This window comes from Microtus ochrogaster (genome assembly GCF_000317375.1).
Source record: "Microtus ochrogaster isolate Prairie Vole_2 chromosome 14 unlocalized genomic scaffold, MicOch1.0 chr14_random_3, whole genome shotgun sequence".
NCBI classification, from domain to species: domain Eukaryota; kingdom Metazoa; phylum Chordata; class Mammalia; order Rodentia; family Cricetidae; genus Microtus; species Microtus ochrogaster.
Genome location: NW_004949098.1, coordinates 6,981,800 through 7,003,132, shown reverse-complemented (window position 1 = coordinate 7,003,132; position 21,333 = coordinate 6,981,800). Strand labels below are relative to the sequence as shown.

Sequence of the window (21,333 nt, the reverse complement as noted above, 5' to 3'; positions counted from 1 at the left end):
ATCTGGCAATGTCCACTGTCTAATGTACCCTTACACGGAATGTTCTAGCAGCAAGACAAAGAGATGGGTTCTGAAATTCTAGTTCAAGCCAGTCTGAATGGCAATTGCTGAAATATAATCAAACAGTCTATGTGAAACAGAGAAGACTCCAACGAGGCATCCTGGGAACACACATGTGGGGCTTTGAGGATTTCATTTCTCTGGGATTTAGTTGACTCTGTGTAAAAGTATATATATGAAATCTAGATTGTCCTTGGTTATAAGAATTAGTCTATTTTATAGAAGAGCATAACTCATTCTGAATTACAGGGTATTATAGTAAGATCAGTGATTACTAATGGGAGTCATGCTTTCTTACTATCGCATGGTTAACTCTTTTGTCAGCTATCCACAAGCTAAAGTCATTGGAAAAGAGAGAATTTCCGCTGAGGAAACACCCCCATGAAATTGGCCTATAGGAAAACTTATCTAGCATTTTCTTTCTTTCTTTTCTTTTTGCTTTTTACTTTGTTGGTCTTTTTTTTTTTTTTTGGTTTTTGTTTTTGTTTTTCAAAACAGAGTTTCTCTGTAGCTTTGGAGCCTATCCTGGAACTCTCTCTGTAGACTAGACTGGCCTTGAATTTACAGAGATCTGCCTGATCTGTCACCGGAGTGCTGGGATTGAAGACATGCACCACCACTTCTGAGCATGTCTGGCATGGGAGACCACTGGGCAGTGCCATCTCTGAGCATATGGTCCTGGGATTTCTGCCTTATCTTGTTTTGCTCCCTTATTGTGATATATAATTGGTTTTCTGAGTGGGGAAGGCTGGTTTAACATGCCACTCTTAAGCATTTGATGCATCTACTGAGTTAAAGATACTTTGCCATGAGCTTAGCCTCAGCAGAAAGCCAATTTACAAAATATTAGGAACTATCTCCAAATGCATATTTCATCGGGTGCATAAAACTGGTCCCAGAACGCTGGTACTAATTAATTCCCACTCTTTCTTTTGTATTACCTGATCAGCCACAGCGCGGGCTAATTTGTCCATTCTAGAGCCTGCTTCTGCAATCTTCTTGGCAGCATTAATGACATCAGACGTATTTTTCAATGGGCCTTTGCCTCTGAAAAATATATAACATAATTAGAATTCAACTCAATAACTGGCAACACACAAACCTCCTACATTCTTAGTCCAAGATGCTAGTTCTGTATTTAATGAGGTCTGGCCTGTTACTGAAAATGTCAGTGTTTCTTTGACTCACCCCGACCTCCAGGTTGATAGTCTACCATGTTTCCTTGTATGTATGGGGGGGGGGTCTCCTAATTTCATATACACATTCACATTTATCTCTCTACTATCTTTCAATATTCCTCCGTTAAGATGGTCATCACAGGAGGAGGGGACTTCAGTACTTAATGGTTTTCACATGCCAGAAGCTGTCATACACCACACCTCGCCGTGTGTATATGCAGCAATTGGTCACATCGCATTCACAGCCAGGAAACAGGAAATGATAGTTGCATGCTGGGGCTCAGCACACTTTCTGCATTTACCAGAATCCTATGCCCAGGGAATGGGCCCTCATGGGATTAAGGTGGTTCTTCCCATATCAATTAGCAAAATCAAGATAACCCCCCACAGACATCTCCAGAAGCAATCCTTAACCTACACAGCCCTTTATTTTCAATGTGAATCCAGATTCTGCCAAGTTATCAGGTAGCAGCAAGCATCACACTAATCCACACAAGTGGTAAGAAATGAATTCTAAAACAGAAACAGTCTAAACCAACTAAGTACACATGCATAGTCATCCATACAGTGCCCAGCACCTTCATTTTATTTAGCTCAAGTCAGTATGGCACCTTGTGAAGCACTTGCCTCTTAATCATAATTTAGAAATATTTGACCAAAATTTCAGGAATTGCAAAGTTCCCAATATCATATATTTTGTTTCTGGTAACTGATATGTGAACAATTGCACTAAACATTATGATTGCAAATGCTCCTAATGCTTGCAGCATCCCAACATGTTCACATATAGTTTTCAATTAGGTAGGTAATTAAATAGTATATTAATCAATCAACTTCCCTGTCTAATTAAACCAAATAAATGCTGATTTAAAAGGAGAGAAAATGTTATTGTACCATGAACCTTTAAGTAAATATAGCATATAAATTTCCACTTTCTTGGGAGGTAAATAAAGAATAGATTGAACATGCTTATGCTTAGTTTTTAGCAGATTAAATTTCCTTAGTTTTTAGAAGATTAGATTTTCTATTATCCTTTATTACTCATATCTAAAATTCAGTGCATTTTGAAGGCACGAAAATTGCCTTCCTGTGTTATAAATGTGGTGAGACCCAGAGAAAAGCCGCTCAGAAGCAACTTATTTAGACAACATATAGTTCTAAGAAGAGGGCAATGAACATGATTGTTATGTAGTATTACAAAATGTGAGACTTAAAATAGTTTCCATCAGATAAATGTTAATGAAATGTGTGTTGCATTGCTTCACCCCAGTTCTCATTTGGGAATTTGTTTTTCTATATTAATATCTGGAAATAAAAGAGAAGTTCCTATTACTGTTGAGGCACACATGCCAGAGAAACCTAGCCAACCTGAGTCTTCCAGAGAAAACATTCACTTTTCACTAGCCATTAAGATTTTTCAAGTGCAAGCACGATGGGATTCCACATGGGCATTTTGTATAATGTGGATGAGGTAAAGATTCTGTGACAGTCTGGCTCTTGTTCCAACAGTGTTTTTAATTATCATCTCTAAGTAGCTTCCTTCCTTTTGTTTTTTTTTTCTTCCATGATTATTTAAAGGACAGCTTAAACAAACAAAAAATGTCATCACTTAAAAATGTTAACATGTTATGTATTTCTCTGTAACTTTCAGACTGTAGAAAATCTCTTCTAAGCTTTACTCTGACATGATACCTGTTAGCCTTTGCCTTTATCTAAACAGCACCATTAAAAGCTTAGTGGTTGCTTTATTTTTCATTGCCAAAAAAATGTGTGTTTGTTTACTTCAAGTATTTTGAAGTGGAGTATGCCTTAACTCCAGTTCCAAGGGATCTTATGCTCTCTTCTGGCCTCTGTGGACACTTGCATGTGTTTGTGATGCATATAAACTCACACAGCTTTACATATTATAAACACAAATACATATTCATACATACACACATACGTATTTATATACTTATATAATTCCAAAGGATTTCAAAATATGTCTCCTCATAAATCTTAAAAGATAAATTTTAAAAACTTATGAAAATGTTCTAAGTTAGTAAGGAATATCTTTAGAGACATTGCATTTACTTGAGGCCCAGATGCTTGTCTGTGGCCACAGTGAAAACACAGTATGATTAGTTTTTATTCCACAAGTGACTCTAGTTCACGCACTCATTGGCACCACAATGATAAACAAAAGTTTACTACTCCAGTGTCCACACTAGAAGTTCAATTTGAACTCTTATAGTTAGAATCTGTGTTAGAGGATCAGAAAAGGTCATAAAAGTAAACAAATATTTCATGGTAACACATACACTCATTTTTGAGTGGAGCATTGACAATCATGGAGAAAGACTAAGGGACACTCCCAAATAATATCTGTTCTCAGAAAGAAATGGGCTAGAAACCCAAGAATACACAAAAATGCAATCACGTTTATTGGTATTAAGAATAAATGATCATGAAATAGAATTGAGGAAGCAACTCAGGATTGGCATAGCTCATATGTTAGTGTCTGTCCTGTATAAATAAGGCTCTGGGTCCAATCCTCTGATACAAAAGAAAATTTTTACAAATTCCACTAAATAGACACCAAGAATAATAAATAAAGAGTAAGATAATTAAGGAGGCCTCAGATATATGTGTTCAGTGCTGTATAAAACATTGCTGGAAGAAACTCAGATGGCACATGCAAAGTCATCCCACAAACACGAATTAGGTGACTTAGAGATCTCCAGATTCACAGCAATTCATATTAAAATCTCAGTAATATATTTTGCCCAAACAAAATGAAATATCCTAAATTTACCAGGAATCTCAAGTAGCCAAAGCAATCTGACAGAGAAAAAAAAGATTAAATCCTCATAGTTTATGATTTTAAAACTTAATAAAATGTACAGTAGACAAAAGAGCATAGTCCAGACTCAAAGGCAGAAAAATAGACAAAGGAAACAGAATCAAGCTCAGAAATAGGACCTCAGACACATGGACAAGTGGTTTTCCACAGGGTAGTAAGACCACTTAATGAAGCAAAGAGTATTTTCAATAAATGTTGCTAGGGAAACTTTCCATCCATCAGCAAAACATTCAGCTACAAATTGATCAGCAATAAAACCACAAGGAAAGCAATGTGTGTGAACACTCATGGCATTTCATCTGGCAGAGATTTCTTGGATATAAAAATAATAAAAAAAAGCAGAACCAACTGAAGAAAAATTAAACTTGACCTTACGTTTAAAACTTTATCATCAAAGTATATTTTCAATGAATATTGAAAACAAAACCTACAAAACAAGGAAAAAAATCTGTGAATCTTATTGTCTAATAGGAAATAGATATTCAGAATATATTAAAACTGACAGCAACTAAAGTATTCAATTAAAAGGGGTAAGAGATAAAACACAAACATACAGGGGCTGGAGAGATGGCTCAGCGGTTAAGAGCTTTGCATGCTTTTCCAAAGGACCTGAGTTCGATTCCCAGCAACCACATGGTGGCTCACAACCATCTGTAATGAGGTCTGGTGTCCTCTTCTAGCAGGCATACACACAGACAGAATATTGTATCCATAATAAATAAATAAATATTTTTAAAAACATGTTTGTATATGATTTAAAAAAATATACAACGTTACTGGTCACTAGAGAAATAAAAATCAAAACTACAAAGTTATTCCAATTTATTTGCATTGAGAACTACAAAAACAAAAACAAAACAGAATATACTTATACTTGACATAAAGAAGTTAGAACACTAGTCAATTACTGGTAAGAATGCAAAATAATACAGGAACCCCAAAAACTGATTTGACGATTCCTCAAAATTTTTAAAATACCATAGGATCTCCCAATTTCTCTATACATGGGGACTAAAAGACATATTTTCTCTGTGTCCTGAACAGCACATTTTCACAACACTCAAAGGAAGAAGGACTAAATGCCCATTAGCAGATGCGTGGAGAAACCAAATGCAGTATATCCATTTCAGTGGGATATTATTCAACCTTAAAAAAAATACAATTTTGTGCTGTGACAACACGGATGAACTCTGAAAAGAATATTTGCTACAAAAGAAGTCAGATGCAAAAAGACAGATGTGAACTATGCCTCTCATATGATACCTATAGTGACCAATGCCACAGAGATAGAAAGCTGATTTTTCTGGTGTTTTGCAGGAACTGTGGGGAGCAGGTGACGGGGAGTTAGCAGGCAACTAGATACAAGTTTAAGGAAGATGAAAATGTATAGACCAATGCCAGTAAAGGATACACACCAGTGTACTTAGTGTGTCATATTTGTCTACTTAAATGATTATCATCATAGTAAACTTTATGTTGCATATAACAATCAAAAACATTTTTAAACACCCATATTCAGCTAGAAGCTACTTTATCAAACCATAAAAAATAAATGAGTTATAACTGTCTGCATAGCACTGAATGAAGAAATAAATAACCAGAAAAGAAAAAAACTGAAAGCCACAAAAAACAAACATACAAGAAAACTGGCCTAGGAAATTGGTAAGGCTTCCAAGTTAGTATTATCACTGGAAGACAAATGCAATAGTGATATTAGCCTCATGTTTATTGCAGCCTATCTCAAAATGAGGACACACATCCTGATGTTTCTGTATCTTAGAGTCAAGTCTACAGTGGGGAAGCTTGAAAGGGTGTTTTAGAGAACCTTGTGTCCCTAATGGCAGGAATCATTCTATTGTCTCACCTAGAACGTGTTGTTAGTGTTCTTAGAAATGAAGTCTATTACTTCTCTACTATGCAGAATCTTGCAATATCTTTCATTTAAGTACAGCTGATTTGTACATAAAGACCAATATTTGGAGTCTTTCCCAAGAAGTGGTCACTCCAAAAAGAGAGTCAAGCTGGGAAAACTATTACTTCAGTGCTGTGAGCTCCCATTTGCCAACTAATTTGCATTTATTTTACAAAAAGCCTGTGAGTCTTAATGGGCAATAGCAATGTGTCAGTACATTGTGAGCAAAGTATTCAGTACGCAGAATTCTAATTCAAAGTTAATTCAAATTTAAAGGGTTTATTTTCTATAGCCTTCTCAACACATCTAGTTTGCTAATGTCAAATGTAACTCTCTAGAAAGGAAATGCAATGAGGGTATTTGTAAATATGTGGGATCATAAAAAGCCTCTCTAGAACCACTGTTTCAAAAGAAAAATGCTCTAAGAAATTCTCCCAGGACCAGCAAGACGGTTTAGTGGATAAAAGTGTCTGAACCCCAAGCAAGGTGACCTGAATTCAAACCCTGAAATATACAGTGGAAGGAACAAACTGACACCCTAATCATACCCTTTCATGTCCACCAACATAACATACATATGCCCCCCACATGCACACACACATATGCACACACATATGCACATACACAAGCTTGCCACAGCAAGTAAAGCACAGATAGGTATCTTAGAAAAACAACATACAGAATCTAGTAAATCCTAAAATGTCAGGAAGGATCTGAGAGTCATGAGTTCAACTCTTATAGGTGTATTATTTTGGTCATGCCATTGAAGCACAAACCAGAAACAGATGGACAAAAAGGCAGGCATTAAGGGTACAGTGAAAGAGGAAAAGTTTGATGTAAGCAAGTTAGATAGCTGTCTCTGTTGACCAGTTGTAGTGTAAAAAGAGAAGGGGAAGGAATGATATTGAAATGCCAGCTCAAATCTCTGAGATGAGGGAGTGAGCCTCTTAACTAAAGCAGAACAAAGTTTACAAGTATTGTATGAATTTTAGTTCATTGCTTGGTGTTTTATAATTGATTATGTCCAGATTATTTCCACCTCATCCCCAGTTTCCTACTCCCTTTACGTTAATGTTTACAAGAGAATTTTGATCCTTTTTATTCAGTTAAGGCTGAACTAAGGCTGTCTGCATGCCTCTTGGTTGGGCAACACCAGACTGGTACACAGCACTTTCTCAAAATGACACAAGAAGTATGAATTTGCTGTACAAGGGATGGTACTTCAGCTTTTGCCCATTAGATTATAAAGAAAGAGCCAAGGAAAGAAAGGAATGTGAAACCCAACAGTTCCTTTATACCCCATGAAGGAAATAGTTCATGAATAGCCAGGTACCCCCTCTTCCATTTGAAGAACTGAGTGGACTCATGGAGATGTGGGAATCCAGTTAATGAATATCCAGTGACATGAATAATAGAGCACAATAATAAATTAATGGTGACTGTGAGACCTACAGGCCCTATAAACACTTGAATAGAGGAGTCAGGCTACAGTCTCTAATCAACTCTATATAAACTTTAAATAATAGGAAATGGTACTTAGGAATGTTTAGCTGTATAAGGCTACAATTACTCCTTCTTGAAGTAGAAAATGCAATTTCAGTAATAATAATAAACAAGACTGAATGCAGTAACTTAGGTGAGAGGCCATGAAGAAAGACACAGTCAGGTGCTACTTCGCTCACAATGAGAATGCACAGATGGCAAGGCGAGCAAGCCTCAGTCTCCTGGGCTGCACTGTCGGTTTATACCTTCCCATGGTTTTGTTTTCATTAGCTACACACACACTCACACATGTGTACGCATGCATACACACAAATGCACGTGCACATGCATGCGTGTGTGCAGGTATGTGTGTGTGGTGTGTTTATAGAGCAGAGAGAGAGAGAGAGAGAGCAAGGGAGAGCTCATCAAGCATTAGGAAAAATGATAACCTGTAACAAGCTGGACAGTTCATTATTCAGATCAGCACAAAAAAATTCTTACATGAATTCTGTAGGAAATTGAACCAGCTTTCTTTTCAGTTTTAAAATGATGCTTTGACTAATAAAGAGCCTGTGTTATTCACCATCATTGGATAGGACCCTCTCAAATATATTTATCTTCCTTGACCACACATATATAATGCAAATTACAAAATGTTCTTCTGATCTAAACTAGCAACGTGACTGGATTCATTATTCACTTCAAACTAATGAGATTATTTGTTTCACTGATGTTATTAATGGGTTGCATAATATCCATCAGATAAAATACTAATAAAATGTTGAAAGCAAGCAAATGAAGTCATCGTGGGCCTTAGGAAGCAATGACTGAGGCTGCCATCACCGTCTGATTTGTAGGCAATCCAGACTTAAATAATGGCTCGGACTTTCCCCCCGATATTATTTTGTGTGTTAGAAATACATTTGTGAAGCTGAAGGAGACTAACTAAATGTACAAACTTGAACTTTGAATGAATATGATGACATTTAAAGCTCTCGAAGGTCACAGTCCTAACACTGAAATCATTTCGCTAGAATCAAAACAATTTTGAAAGATTTGGAAAAGGAGCCAAGTAATGTCGTTAGTACATATTTGCCCGAGGTAAAGGGTAAAGGGGATGACATAGCCATGTTCTGTATAATCAATTCTTGCCTTTCCTTATAAGAAGCAGTCAACAATTATTAAAAATGTTCTCACCCACTAGGTGATAATCTGACGTTGCTATATGTCTTGCATGATTTTATCACAGAATACTCAACCACAAAACATCTTCACATATGATAAAAATAAACTTAAATGAGTGGTCTATTAATTTTCATATATATATATATATATATGCATCTGTATATGTATATACGCATATGCTGTGGCACAATACTATCCTATGATGTAGCATTAATTTTGATTCATATTCTACCCTAATGATGTATCAGTTACACTAACCTAAAGTTACAGAATTTTTTTAATTTTCACAGGAAAATTAAAAATCAGAAATTAAATCTTGACCTATGGAGATGGCTCAGTAAATAAAACACTTGTTGTACAAAGTTGAATACAGGGGTTCAGATCACCAAGAAGCTACCCTTGTAATGCCAGGTGCAGAAGGTGCACCTGTAATCTCAGTTAATATGCCCATGGCAAGAGGCAGGCAGAAACAGGTGGATCCATCCAATCCCATAGGTTATCAAATGGGGAGCACAGAGCAGTAGAGAACAAGAGAGAGGGTAGAAGTGACGTTGAGTACCTAAAGATGGACTCTGACTTCCACACACATGCCATAACACATGCTCCTCTACTTGTATGCACACATTACAAACAAACACAAACACAGCATTTGGAAAAAGACTGTGAACGGGCCTGCCAGATGCTTTGTGTTTGTCAAGATAGTTCCTACTTGCATCATGCATTTGGGGTAAATCCTCTCCTGAGAAGTTTGTGAATGCTATGCTACCCTCCTGCAAACAATGTTAAGGACTTGCTCCATACCACTTCATCTTCTCCTTCAGAATGAAGGGCCCTTTCCCCTGTGATTTTTTTTTTCTGCATCTGATTGCCCTTTATGTAGCTCAGAAGGGCAGAGACAGTTGTCATTGCCCTCTTAGGAAGACACCAAAGGGAATGACACAAGCACCCATGACTTGTGGTGAAGCAAAGGCTCCTGTCAGAATGTTGGCTCCTTTCCGACCTATGAGAAAGGCTGCTCAGATGGAAAAGAAAAATGTTCACAATTTCCCTGTAAGAGTTTTGTCATCTTCATCTGTCGGCCATAACTCCTGGTATAGTAGGTTGAGATGGGAACCAAAAACAGTGCTAAGTCATGTTTTGTTAGAACACATGGAACAAACAAATGCACATAGAAACATGCACATATTTTTCCAACAAGAAATGAACAAAACATTCACTTTTTCTTCTGAATAGTACTTAAACATATTTAAAACCAGTACAGAACGCAGATGAGTTACCCAACCCTTGGGGGTTTGTTTTTATGAGTGCCTTATAATAGATAACTAAAGCAATCATAATTATAAGCAGAAATAAATCCACTCCCCTCCACAGGTAAACATCTTGACTTGTAAGTGTAAATGACTAAGAGCTTCACCTTTCTTTGTTATAGCACTTTACTATTTCAACAGGCTTTCCTGTGAATAGCCAGTGCTACACATGTGGCTTTAGCAAGAACATGGCCATCTCCCTACCTCTGGGCCTCACCTTGTGAAGTCTGTCATCTCCATCATGATCATACACATCTGCTTGGCCAGCACAATGATGTCATTGCCGCTGTCATCCCACTTGGCCACTTCAGCATCCAGCTTGCTTTTTTCTTGGTGGAAAATCTCTACCTGCTCAGCTATTTTTGCTTTCTCCTCCTGTGGTAGTTGCGCCATGATGGCCTGTGTGGGTTACAGGGGGAGAAGCATGACTAATGGTGATGAAGGAATTAAAAACGACATGTTCACTCTGCTCTCATTGGATGGCACACTTAGACTGCCAAGGTTTATATGATGCCCCATCATTCTAAAAGATGTGTGTCTTCTCTATTGCAGCCAAGACAAGAGGACAGGCTGGCCAGGTCCTCCAGCCCCCCCCCCCCTTATATAAATGATACAGAGAGATCCAAGTGTAGACACACTGACAGTAGCAGAGCTTCCCTGTCTCTTTGATGGCATACACTTGTTCAAAAGAATCTATTCTTAACATTTTTTATATTTGGTCTCAGGAAACTTTTACCAGATGAAAGAATGTACTCTTTCAATGCTGGAAGCTGTTCAGAGAGGAAAGGGAAAAAAAATCCTTCTGTTGCTTGGAAGAAGAGGAATTTTAAACAATATTTGAGCATCCAACTAGTGTGCCGTGAAAAGACTTTCTTTGAGTAAAAATGAAAGTATCAATAGGAAACTGACACAAATAAGATTCCCTTATTAGGAAATTTAGTGGATGGCATCCTTTATTCATTTTTTCCCCATCTTCCTGGATGATCATGGGTCTTTGGAGAGCCTTTGAATATGTAATGGCATTGAAATGGAAGTCCAGATTTCTATCCCCTTTCTAAGATGCCTACACAGAAAACATTTAGACTAGGGAGAATGTCCCTAATGGAAAACTCTAAGATACTGAGGAAATATAAAAAATGTTTATATTTAACATAATACATAGTGTTTCAAGTGTCAGAGCATTTGGGCTCTCGGATTTTCAGAGATTGGGGCTGCTGAGGCTGAATGAGATTAGGAAGCAAAGGTTGAATTGCAGAAGTTGCTGGGTAAGGGAATGTAGGAAAAAAAAAAGAGGAGTCTTCTTGCTTTTCACACTCTTCATTTGCAAATTTGCTGATTCTTCTAAATATATTTGTAAACCCCAAATCAATACTTGAAACACTTCTCCAGTCACTTGCAAATGATGCGAGAAGCAGAAAACTCTGAGTCACCTATGTGTGCGTTCCCAGATCATGCTGAACAACGTCATCCTCTGCCTTCAATCATCTCTCTAACTGTAAACAAGGATCCATTTGTCAGTCTCCTTGCACTACACTTTTCATATCGATGTGCTGCTCTCAGTGGTGACACCACCATGCAGGGTAGTTCCTAAGCATGGTGCTAAGTATCTCTAAGGAAAAAAGGCTACTATTTTTCTCTTTGAAAAAAAAATACAAGAGCTAGATAGCTGTGTTGAGTCATGCATTAGTGTTGTTTGCCATATGTTCAATGTCACTGATCAACAATATAAGATATTTGTACAGAAACAGCCTTGATACATGGGAATGTATTAATCAGATAAATAAAACATACTGTGGTTTACATCTCTCAGCTATCTATCCTGAATTTCTTCTACAAGCAAGGATTGGGTAATTGATCATTTAAATATTCATGAGTGATTTACAGGCTATAACTACCAAGGTTTATATGATGCCCAATCATACTAGAAGTTAGAATCAAACTTGTTGATTAAACACCGTTTTTATACTATGTTCCAAGTGAAATGTTTGCCCATGGCCACCTGCAAAAGATTTGACAGACACGGTCTTTGGATAGTTCTTTAGCTTCTCCTATAGTTCTGTTGTCTATGAGTTCTCAAAAGAGACAAAGGCTGTGTAAGCGGGAAACCTAATGTTTGTTAAGTGAGTAAATGGAGGTATTCTAAATGTGTGTTTGTTTAGTCCACAAGAAGAAGCAAAAGGAAGTCGCCCCTGTTAGCTCCATCTGCCCAATTGATACAGCATAGAGTCTGAAATGAACAATTCCCTGAATTAGATTGGTCCAAATTTATAATTTGGAGAATGAGAATTCAAACCAAGGCAGTGAGCCAAAAACATTTTTCACTACTGTGTACAACGACATCACCTTACAGCCATACACAAATTATATGAAAAACTCAGCCCAGTGGAGAAAAGGCAGTTGAAAGTCCAGTTCTGCCTACCAAGTCATATACCCTTATGATAGAGTTTCATGGGCCAGAGAAATGTTAGCTTGAACTCATGGGAACCTGGATGATGTACCTTCTTACAGAGTCATGCCTACTAAACTTCCATAAAATTTTAGAGAGTAAGGGTTTACATATGTAGACGTTTATGCATGTTCACATGAACCTCATATAGTATGGGTCTGTATGTTAGCATAAAGTAGAAAGAAGACTGATAGAAATATGCTAGTTAAAATATTTAACATGCTATGTTTGGAAATATTTTAAAGTATTTCCATAAACTTTACAAAGATTCATAACATACAAAGAGCCTTCATAAACTTTATTTGTAGTTCCATATTAAAAAGAAGGCCCGAAATTTCTCACTTGGCTTAACTAACAAATATTAAATACACATTTTTAATCTGAAGTACTCCTATCTTCTTGATTCACACGGCTTCTTCACACAAAAGAGATATTCATGTTTTATTTAGGCAGCACTAATCCTAGGGGACCATTATTAAGTTTGTTCACTGGCTGCCTCTCTCTATTAAAAATACAAAAAACAAAAAAGAAAACAAAAAAAAATACAGTAGGACCACTAGCAGACAGCAGACTGTCCATTTAGGACACACATGGGAAATAATATACGTATACTTTCATTCGCATAACTGTGAATGTTTGCATTGGAGGGTGGACACTTTCCTGTCAACTATAGCATTTGGCTCTTTTTTGCTTAAATTACCATTTAAATATCAATGACCTTGATTTTCTTTCTAATTTTTGTTTGCTTGTTTTTTTTTTTCCTTTTTTCTTTTTAAGACAGGATCTCACTATATAGGCTTGGTTAGCCTGAAACTCACTATGAAGGCTAGAATGGACTTGAATTCACAAAGATCACTGCTCTGTCTCGCCAGTACCAGGACTGAAAGTAGGTGTACCATACCTACACTCTAAATTTTGTAATTTTATTTTATTTTACTTTTAAGTGTGTGTGTGTGTGTGTGTGTGTGTGTGTGTGTGTGTGTGTGTGCAGCTTTATACAACTACAGAGAAGTTCCTACAGAGGTCAGGAAAGGTATTGGATCTCTCTGAATCTAGAGTTACAGGAGCTTATAGGCATCCAGCAAGAGTGTGGGCAACTGAACTCAAGTCCTCTGGAAGAGTAGCAAGTCTTATTAATTGATTAGCCATCTCTTCAACCTCCAGCCCCTTGTTCTTTAATTTGCATTACTGCCCTACTTCTGATTCCTAAAAGTGCTTCCCAAAACTAGCGCCCCTGACTTCCAGCTCGGAACAGAAGCTCAGTGGCCTCTGACAAATGGTTAAGCATCTTCCTGCCCAAGGCATCAATGTCACTCAAGATAGGTCATCAGAAATGACAGGCATTTTCTGATGACACATTTCAGAGGAAAGACTGGCCCCTTCAAAGCAGATTTGCAAGGGAGGGGGTGCTATTTAACTGCAGGGGTGCTCGATCTGCAGAATTCACTTAATGGGGTGCGACTGGAGTTCAAGTGTCATTACATTTGCCTCTGCTGCCCTGTGGATGTCGACGAGCTCAGGGCTTTTCTTGAATATTCTTAAAATGCTCTTGGCTTTTAAAAATTCATTATTGACCTTTCCTGAAACTGGAATTTAAAAAAAGGTTATCTATAAACAGTAGATCACAACTGCAAAATTTGCAAGTTAATCAAATTAAAATGCAACACATGAGTTTTAATTAGGTCTTATCAATGTAACTCAGCAGTTTGAAATGTTAACACAAAAAGTCATTCTAAGTAGAAAAGAAATAGAAGGCTGGCTACATTAAAATCAAATTCAATGTGACATATATAACATATAATTGTTCATTCCTTCAAACTAAGGCAACATGAGAAAAATTATTTGCATGGCCAGGGGAAAGGAGACAAATCTGTTTCCTGTCCCGGTGATGGGATCTCTAGTTTCTGTAGCCTTGATCCATACATGGCATATACAGTTCCTCTGGCTCTACCCAGGCTGATTTGGGTTCCAAACTGGGAACATCAAAGACCAAAATCCACAAGAACTCAAGCCTTTGTCCTAGGTTCCCTGCCTTTTCTCTGGACAGCCAATCATTCACTTTTTATGATTAATAAATTCTTCCTATTGAGTTCAAAGTGCATGTCACTGATACAAATAGCAGCCATTCAAAGGGATTAAAACTCTTCTTCAATATAAATCTCCAGGTACGTGTCCCAGGGTCCACCTTTGAAATGCAAGGGTCCCCAAACTGGCAAGAATCATTTTCCTAGGCAAAAAGCAGAATTTATTACAAGGGATTTAAGGGCAAGAAAATTTATAAAAGGGGTGAAAACTCAAGGGGATATTTCTCCGCACTTGACTTTGAAGCCGGCTAATAAATGTAAATAGTTAAACAGTTGGGTTGACCTCCAGTCTTACTGTTTGGATTGGAAAACAGATATTCCTCCCATTGAGGTCTGTAGGCATGTCATATTGTATCTATCCATTGAGATGTCAGTGCCCAGCATCAAAGTGGGCAGCAGCACAGCCCTGGTTTTGGAACCTGGACTGTAGAGAAGTATGGAAAGTTGGTGGTCACTAAACATGCATATACTGATTTTCTCTCTGCTCTTGCCTGTGGATGTGACTAATTGTTTCAGTTTCCTTAACTATCGCACAAAGATTGGACTGTGTAGAATACTGAGCTAAAAGAAACCTTTCCTTCCTCTATGTTGCTTTGTGTCAGGTATCTTTATAGTGATATTTTATTTATGTTTTAATAAATATAGCTTTCCTAGAGATCTCAAAGGCAAAGGTAAGTCACCAGAGGTCAGGCAATGGTGACACACACCTTTAATCTCAGGATTTAGGAGATAGAGGCAGATGGATCTCTGGGAGTTCAAGGCAACCCTGGACTACACAGATCAATGCAGAAAATAATCCAGGTAGTGGGAGGTCACACTTTTAATCCTAAAAATAGGGCGTCACACACCTTTAATCCCATCACTAGAGGGAAGACAAAATGGAAGGAGAGAGAGGCTCTGATTGCCTAATCTGTTTAGTCAGCCTAGTCTGCTTAGCCTTCTTAGACTTAGACTGCTTAGTCTGCTTGGTCTGTGGTTGTCCAGCCTTAGTTGAGGTAAGACTTTTCTAGTGGCTTGGCTGCTTTGCTTTTTTGGTTTTCAGATTGAACCCCAATATCTGTCTCTGGGTTTTTATTATTTGTCGTACATATTTTCCTGCAGCATCAGAGGGAGAACTAGGACAGAAACCGACATGAGGAGTGGAGTTCACACCTGCACAGGCACTAGCACATTGGAAATTAGGCATGCAAAAGAGAGTTAGCAAAGTTACCTGAGTAGTCAGAACTCACATTTAACAGTCAGTTCTGCACACCCTCAAAGGAATAAATTCTATCACTAAGGTTAAGAGCCAGAGAATTGCTGTTGACCTACTTACACTATGGAAACATGTGAAGAAACAGATTTAAGATGTCATGTCAAGGGCTGAAGTGATGAGTCATCTCTTCTGGAGGCTCTAGGTTCAATTCCCGGCACCCATCTGGCCACACACAACTATCTGTAACTAAATTCCAGAGATAACCTCCCCTGACTTCCACAGGAATCAGTTATGCTCATGGTGCACAGACTTGTAAAAAGTCAAAACATGCATATGCCTAAAATAGTTCTGTAAAAGTGTAAGGTGCTATGTCTAAGACTATACTATAAGATAGCCTCTATGTATGAGTAGATTGTCATATCCAATCCCATTCTTCCTTCTACTTACCTTCAAAGTGTTACAGACAAAATCCTTGGAGACTGTACAGTGGTTAAGAATACTCATGGCACAAACAAGAGAACCTGAATCCATGTATACCAAACCAATATAAAATGTCACACATGACCACATAATACTCCAAACCTCAATACCTGGGCAGAAACAGGGGATGGAAATTAAAGGTTGGAAAGAGATGGGGGAAACACAGAAACCTCTTTTCTGTAACAGAGATGGTATCAAGAGAATAAGGTGGAGACGGATAGAGCACAGTGTGTGATGTTCTCCTCTGATATACACACTGAGTATATGTGCCAGTCCACATATGCACATACAACAATACCTACTCATAGCCATGTAAACATTGAACTAAAGCATCAGAAAATGCCATATAAAAGAAATAAAATCCTCTCTCTGACATTTGAGAGGAATGTTGGAAGAAGGTGCTAAAAGTTAATTTTCCGGTTTAACATTCTTTTCCTTGCCCTTTTCAGAGAGGAATATTTTCCTGAATAAAAATAAAAAATAAGGCCATTATCAGTAAAGACTGTCTACTTGGAAGACCTAACTCCTGTGTCAAACACAAAGTTGACTTCCTTCACAGTTCTTAGCAGCTTGTCAAACACTGGTGGTCCAAAGTTCAACCATCTCTTACCTTAGCTATTTGATATGCCCTCTTATTCTCAACTTAGTAGTCATAATTCTATATTCCTGATTGAGGCTAACATGAGAATTTGAATTGTTGGCTGCAAGTTAATCCATAACATGGGATGGACCTCCAAGACAAATTAGCAAGTAGCAAATAAGACAACCTGGTCCTTAACTCTTGTAGACCCTGATCATACTTCACTCTGAAAATAAACACCAGAGTGAAAAAATAATGATCAAGAGGAACCATTTAAAATTTGTTTTTATCCATCATCACTGACTTGATACACAACATAAAAATAATGTGTGAAAGAGAAAAATATGTGAAACCTAATCTCATTAAATGTAGACTATTCAGTCCATCTTCACAAGATGGCAATTGCAAAGCAAGATAAAGCTTGTATAATGTATCTTATTCTTTGGGGACACAAATCAGTGGAACCAGGGCTAGAGTCAGTCAATAAAATTAACTCAGAATTGATTAATGTTTGGATGAATTACTCAAACTTGTCCTTTGTCATTGACATGAAAATGCTGGTTTTACTTAATTTTAAAGATGAATTGGCTTGATTAATGAGTTTGGTGGTATGCCAACAGACAAAAGATTCTGGCTTAATGACCTTCGCAAATCTTGATGTTTTAGGCAAGATTGAAGAATCTTTGGGGAGTTTTCAATGGAGATTTTATGCTCTTTCAAACTCTTTGATGTCACTGTACTGTGTTCAAAAGAGACCTTCTTTTCCAAAGAAGAATAATGATCAGAGTCGGACTTTTATTGAGCATTTACTATAAGGCAAATGTACGATTATTCTATAAAGATCAAGTCATCCTCAAAAGAATGCTGCCAAGGAAGCGTATGGGTAACATCTGACAAAAATAAGTCTGAATGTCAGAGAATTCAAGCAACACATATCTCTCAGAGTGCTACTAGCATTTGTTTTTATGGATCAAAACCAAAGTTTGTGAAATAAGAGATACTATACTTTCTTTTCTTTTTTTTTCTTTTTTTTTCTTTTAAACACTGCCTGACCCATTAGTTTCAGCCTCTTATTGGCTAGCTCTTACATATTGATCTAACCCATTTCTATTAATCTTTGCAGTCCACAAGCTGGCTTACCAGGAATGATCTTAACCTGCGTCTGTCGTGGGAGAACCATGGCGACTCACTGACTCAGCTTCTTTCTCCCAGCATCCTGTTCTGTTTTCTCCGCCTACCTAAGGGTTGGCCTATGAAATGGGCCTAGGCAGTTTCTTTATTAATAAGAAATCATTCCCACTATACTTTCTGTTCCCCTGGTCAGTTAAGGCCTTGTGCTGCTAGTCAAGCATTCTACTAGTGAGCAACACCCTCAGTATCTGGCTATAGGCATAAGGTCTTTACTATTTGGCCAGGGTTACTCTTGAACTCACAATTCTTTTATCTTATTCTCAAAAATAAATTTGTGTGCTACTGTACCATATGCCATTGTGCCTGTAGTATCTGAATTTTTACCCCTGTGTCTCTATCAATTTGCATCTGTATTTTTTTTCATTCATTTGCCTCTAGAACAAAGATACCAAGGTCTATAGTACAAAAGGTAAAGTAGGTTTTAGGTACAGTCATTTGGAACACATTTTCTTTTTATTTTAGTCCTTTTTATTTTACTCTCTTAATTTGTTGTTTTTTACTTTTCTTTCACAATTCCCATTGTTGGCCCAGCTGGGGGATGTTCATTATACTACTTGTGCTGTGATCCAGGCTACCAAGTGTTCATCTGTTTGACAAATCTGTTATATTTTATTGCTTAATTTATCCCTAAAACTCAAAACTCATAAACATTGTGTAACTTCTTTCTATCATTTAAGAAAATACTGGGCCCTGGAAACAGATAAGCATTAGGGAAAAACAAAGATTTCTCTTTACCCAATACCCTTGAGTCAACATGATCTTTCCTATCAACTCTACCGTAAACTAAGTAGCAATTATCAAGCCAGTAACAAAGAAGTACTTTAATTTTCCATTTACTGTTACCTCTTGTGCTATTTCTGAACTTGGAGGTTTTACTCAGAATTATGGCAGATGCAATTCAAAATTTAAGCGATAGATGGTCCCTGTCTATCAAATTATTACCCTCAAGCCAAATACAATCCCCTATACATGTTAGAGTATGTAGTACTTAGATGCAGCTGCTACATCTAGTGGACAGAGATTGGGGAGGAATAAAAGAAAATGGGAACAGTGGTGGTTGCTACCATCATGAACAGTGTGCATTGCTGTAGGCTACCCAAGGGATACCCCAAACTACCGAACCAAAGATGTCTGGGTTCTCAGCATCTGAAGTTCAGAAATTTCCTTCAGCGATTTGTGTGAGTTTCTCCCCTGGGCAGTCATCCAAAGTGGTTAATGTCCACGCACCCGTGCACTCTGCCCAGCAATGAGCTGGTCATCCTCAGTCTGAACACTTGTCCGGCTACGCACATCATAATCTTCTTGCTCAAAGTCAGAATCATCTTCTAGCTCTTCTGGAGTCTAAATAACAACATACAAAAAGAGACAGAGAATTAGTTCACCCTTACCCACACATTTCATTTCAAAGTCTAAAAGTCCCAAAGAAAGAGTTTCTAACATCTTACATGTAGTGTGACTACCTGTACTGGTATCATCATGAAAACCCCTCAAGTGATAAGTGGGTAAAGAAAATGGTATGCATTTACACAATGGAGTTTTACTTAGCTGTTAAAAAAAAATAACATCATGAAATTCAAAAACAACTAGAAAGGAACTAGAAAAAGATCATCCTGAGTGATGTAATATAGATCCAGAAGCATTAACGTGGAATGTACTCACTTGTAAGTGGGGATTAGCTGTAAAGTAAAGGATAACTAGGCTACAAGTCACAGACCCAGAGGAGCTAGGTGACAAGGACCATCCAAGGAGGACACTCAGGTTTCCCTGGGAAGGGGGAATAGAAAAGATTGTGTGGGTACACTAGAGGTTGGTGGGGATGGGACATGAAGAACCAGGTCAGAGACAGTACTAGAAGAGATGACTGGAAAGGGGGAGAATTTGGGGGCCATGGAAAAATCTACTACAAGAGAAACTCCCAGCAATCTACAAAGATGACCCCAGTTAAGACACCTAGCAATTGAAGATATATCTATAGCCTGAATTGGTTAACTCTTGTGATCAGGCAAGACTTAAAGTGGAGGGATTGGGAAACCAATCTAGCCACAACCTTCAGCCTACAGTCTGTTCTGACTATGAGATGTGCTGGGGTAATGGTGGCACAGAGATTGGGCAAGTGGCCAACCAATAACTGGTCCGGCCTGAGTCCCATGCCATGAGAATGAACCCACTCTTGTCACTGCCTGGAGCACCAGGACCCAGAGGCTAGATAACCCAGAGACCTTGGATAGAACCAAATGCTACTGTAGGAAATAATACCAATATAATGGTGCCTAACGTTATTCCACTATACTCATAGATTGGTGCCTAGACCAATAGTCATCAGAGAGGAGGCTTCACCCAGCAACTGGTGAAAACAGACATAAAGAGCCATAGACAAACATTAGCTTAAGTAAGGGAAATCTTGATGAAGAGGGGGAGAAAGAATTGTAGGACCCAGAGGGATCAAAGGCATCACAGGAAAACCCAAAAAGTCAATTCATAGGAACTCACAGAGACTAAACTGACAACCAGGAAGCCTGCATGGGAATGACCTAAGCCCTCTGAATATATGTGACAGTTGAGTAGCATAGTGTTCTTCTGGGACTCCTAAAAGTGGGAACAGGGGCTGTCTTTGTCTTTGACTCTTTTACTGACTTTTGGGACCCCATTCCTCATACTGGGTTGCCTTGCCCAGCCTTATTACATCTTACTTAGTACTTAATAGTAAGATGCTTAGTCTTACTACAACTTGACACATCATGTTTTGTTGATATCCATAGTATCCATATGCCTGCCCTTTTCTTAATAGATCAGGAAGAGGATTATGTGGAGCGATGGATTTTGAGAAAAGGACAGAGGGAAAACTGCAGTCAAGATGTAAAATAAATAAACAAAATGTAGGGAAATAAAACAAGTGTTTATTCTTCATTATTTTGGTAGAATGTTCTATAGAAAGATACATTTGATTTATAATGTCATTTATCTTCAGAGTTTTCCTAATTAGATTTTATCTGAGGATATAACTATGAATAAGAATGAATTATTGGGGTCAATTCATGACTTTTAGCTCTGACAAGATTTTCTTCAAGAAACTGGGTAACAATGTGCTTGATTCATAAATGTTTAGAACAGTAATATCGTCTCTGGGAATTTTTCCTTTAATGAGTGTCTCTTCTGATTGATTTTGTTTTGAAAATTATATTCTCAGAAAATAGAATACCTATACTTGCTTATTTCTTTGCTCATTTACTGTGTATAATTTTCCATCCTTTAACCATAGGTGTTGTTTGTTAGTGGTGAGATATGTTTGTTAGAGAGAGAAAATAAAATTTTTATATATTTATTTCCTCTGACAAACAGCAAATCTAAGCTTGACTTTTAACATAACTTCTAATTCAAGCAAGAGTACACT

At 37.7% G+C, this 21,333-nt stretch overlaps 1 protein-coding gene across 3 annotated transcripts in view; it reads right to left on the bottom strand.

The window, feature by feature from the left end:
• Ctnna2 (catenin alpha 2) overlaps nucleotides 1-21,333 on the bottom strand; it is a 1,150,887-nt gene that overhangs the window by 41,837 nt on the left and 1,087,717 nt on the right. For all 3 annotated transcript variants that reach the window (XM_026787990.1, XM_013352850.2, XM_026787991.1), the window contains exons 14-16: nucleotides 19,170-19,283; nucleotides 10,184-10,365; nucleotides 1,002-1,107 (exon numbers count right to left, since the gene is read on the bottom strand). In XM_026787990.1, coding sequence (XP_026643791.1) covers nucleotides 1,002-1,107; nucleotides 10,184-10,365; nucleotides 19,170-19,283 — 402 coding nt within the window. The remainder of the gene's footprint in view (nucleotides 1-1,001; nucleotides 1,108-10,183; nucleotides 10,366-19,169; nucleotides 19,284-21,333) is intronic.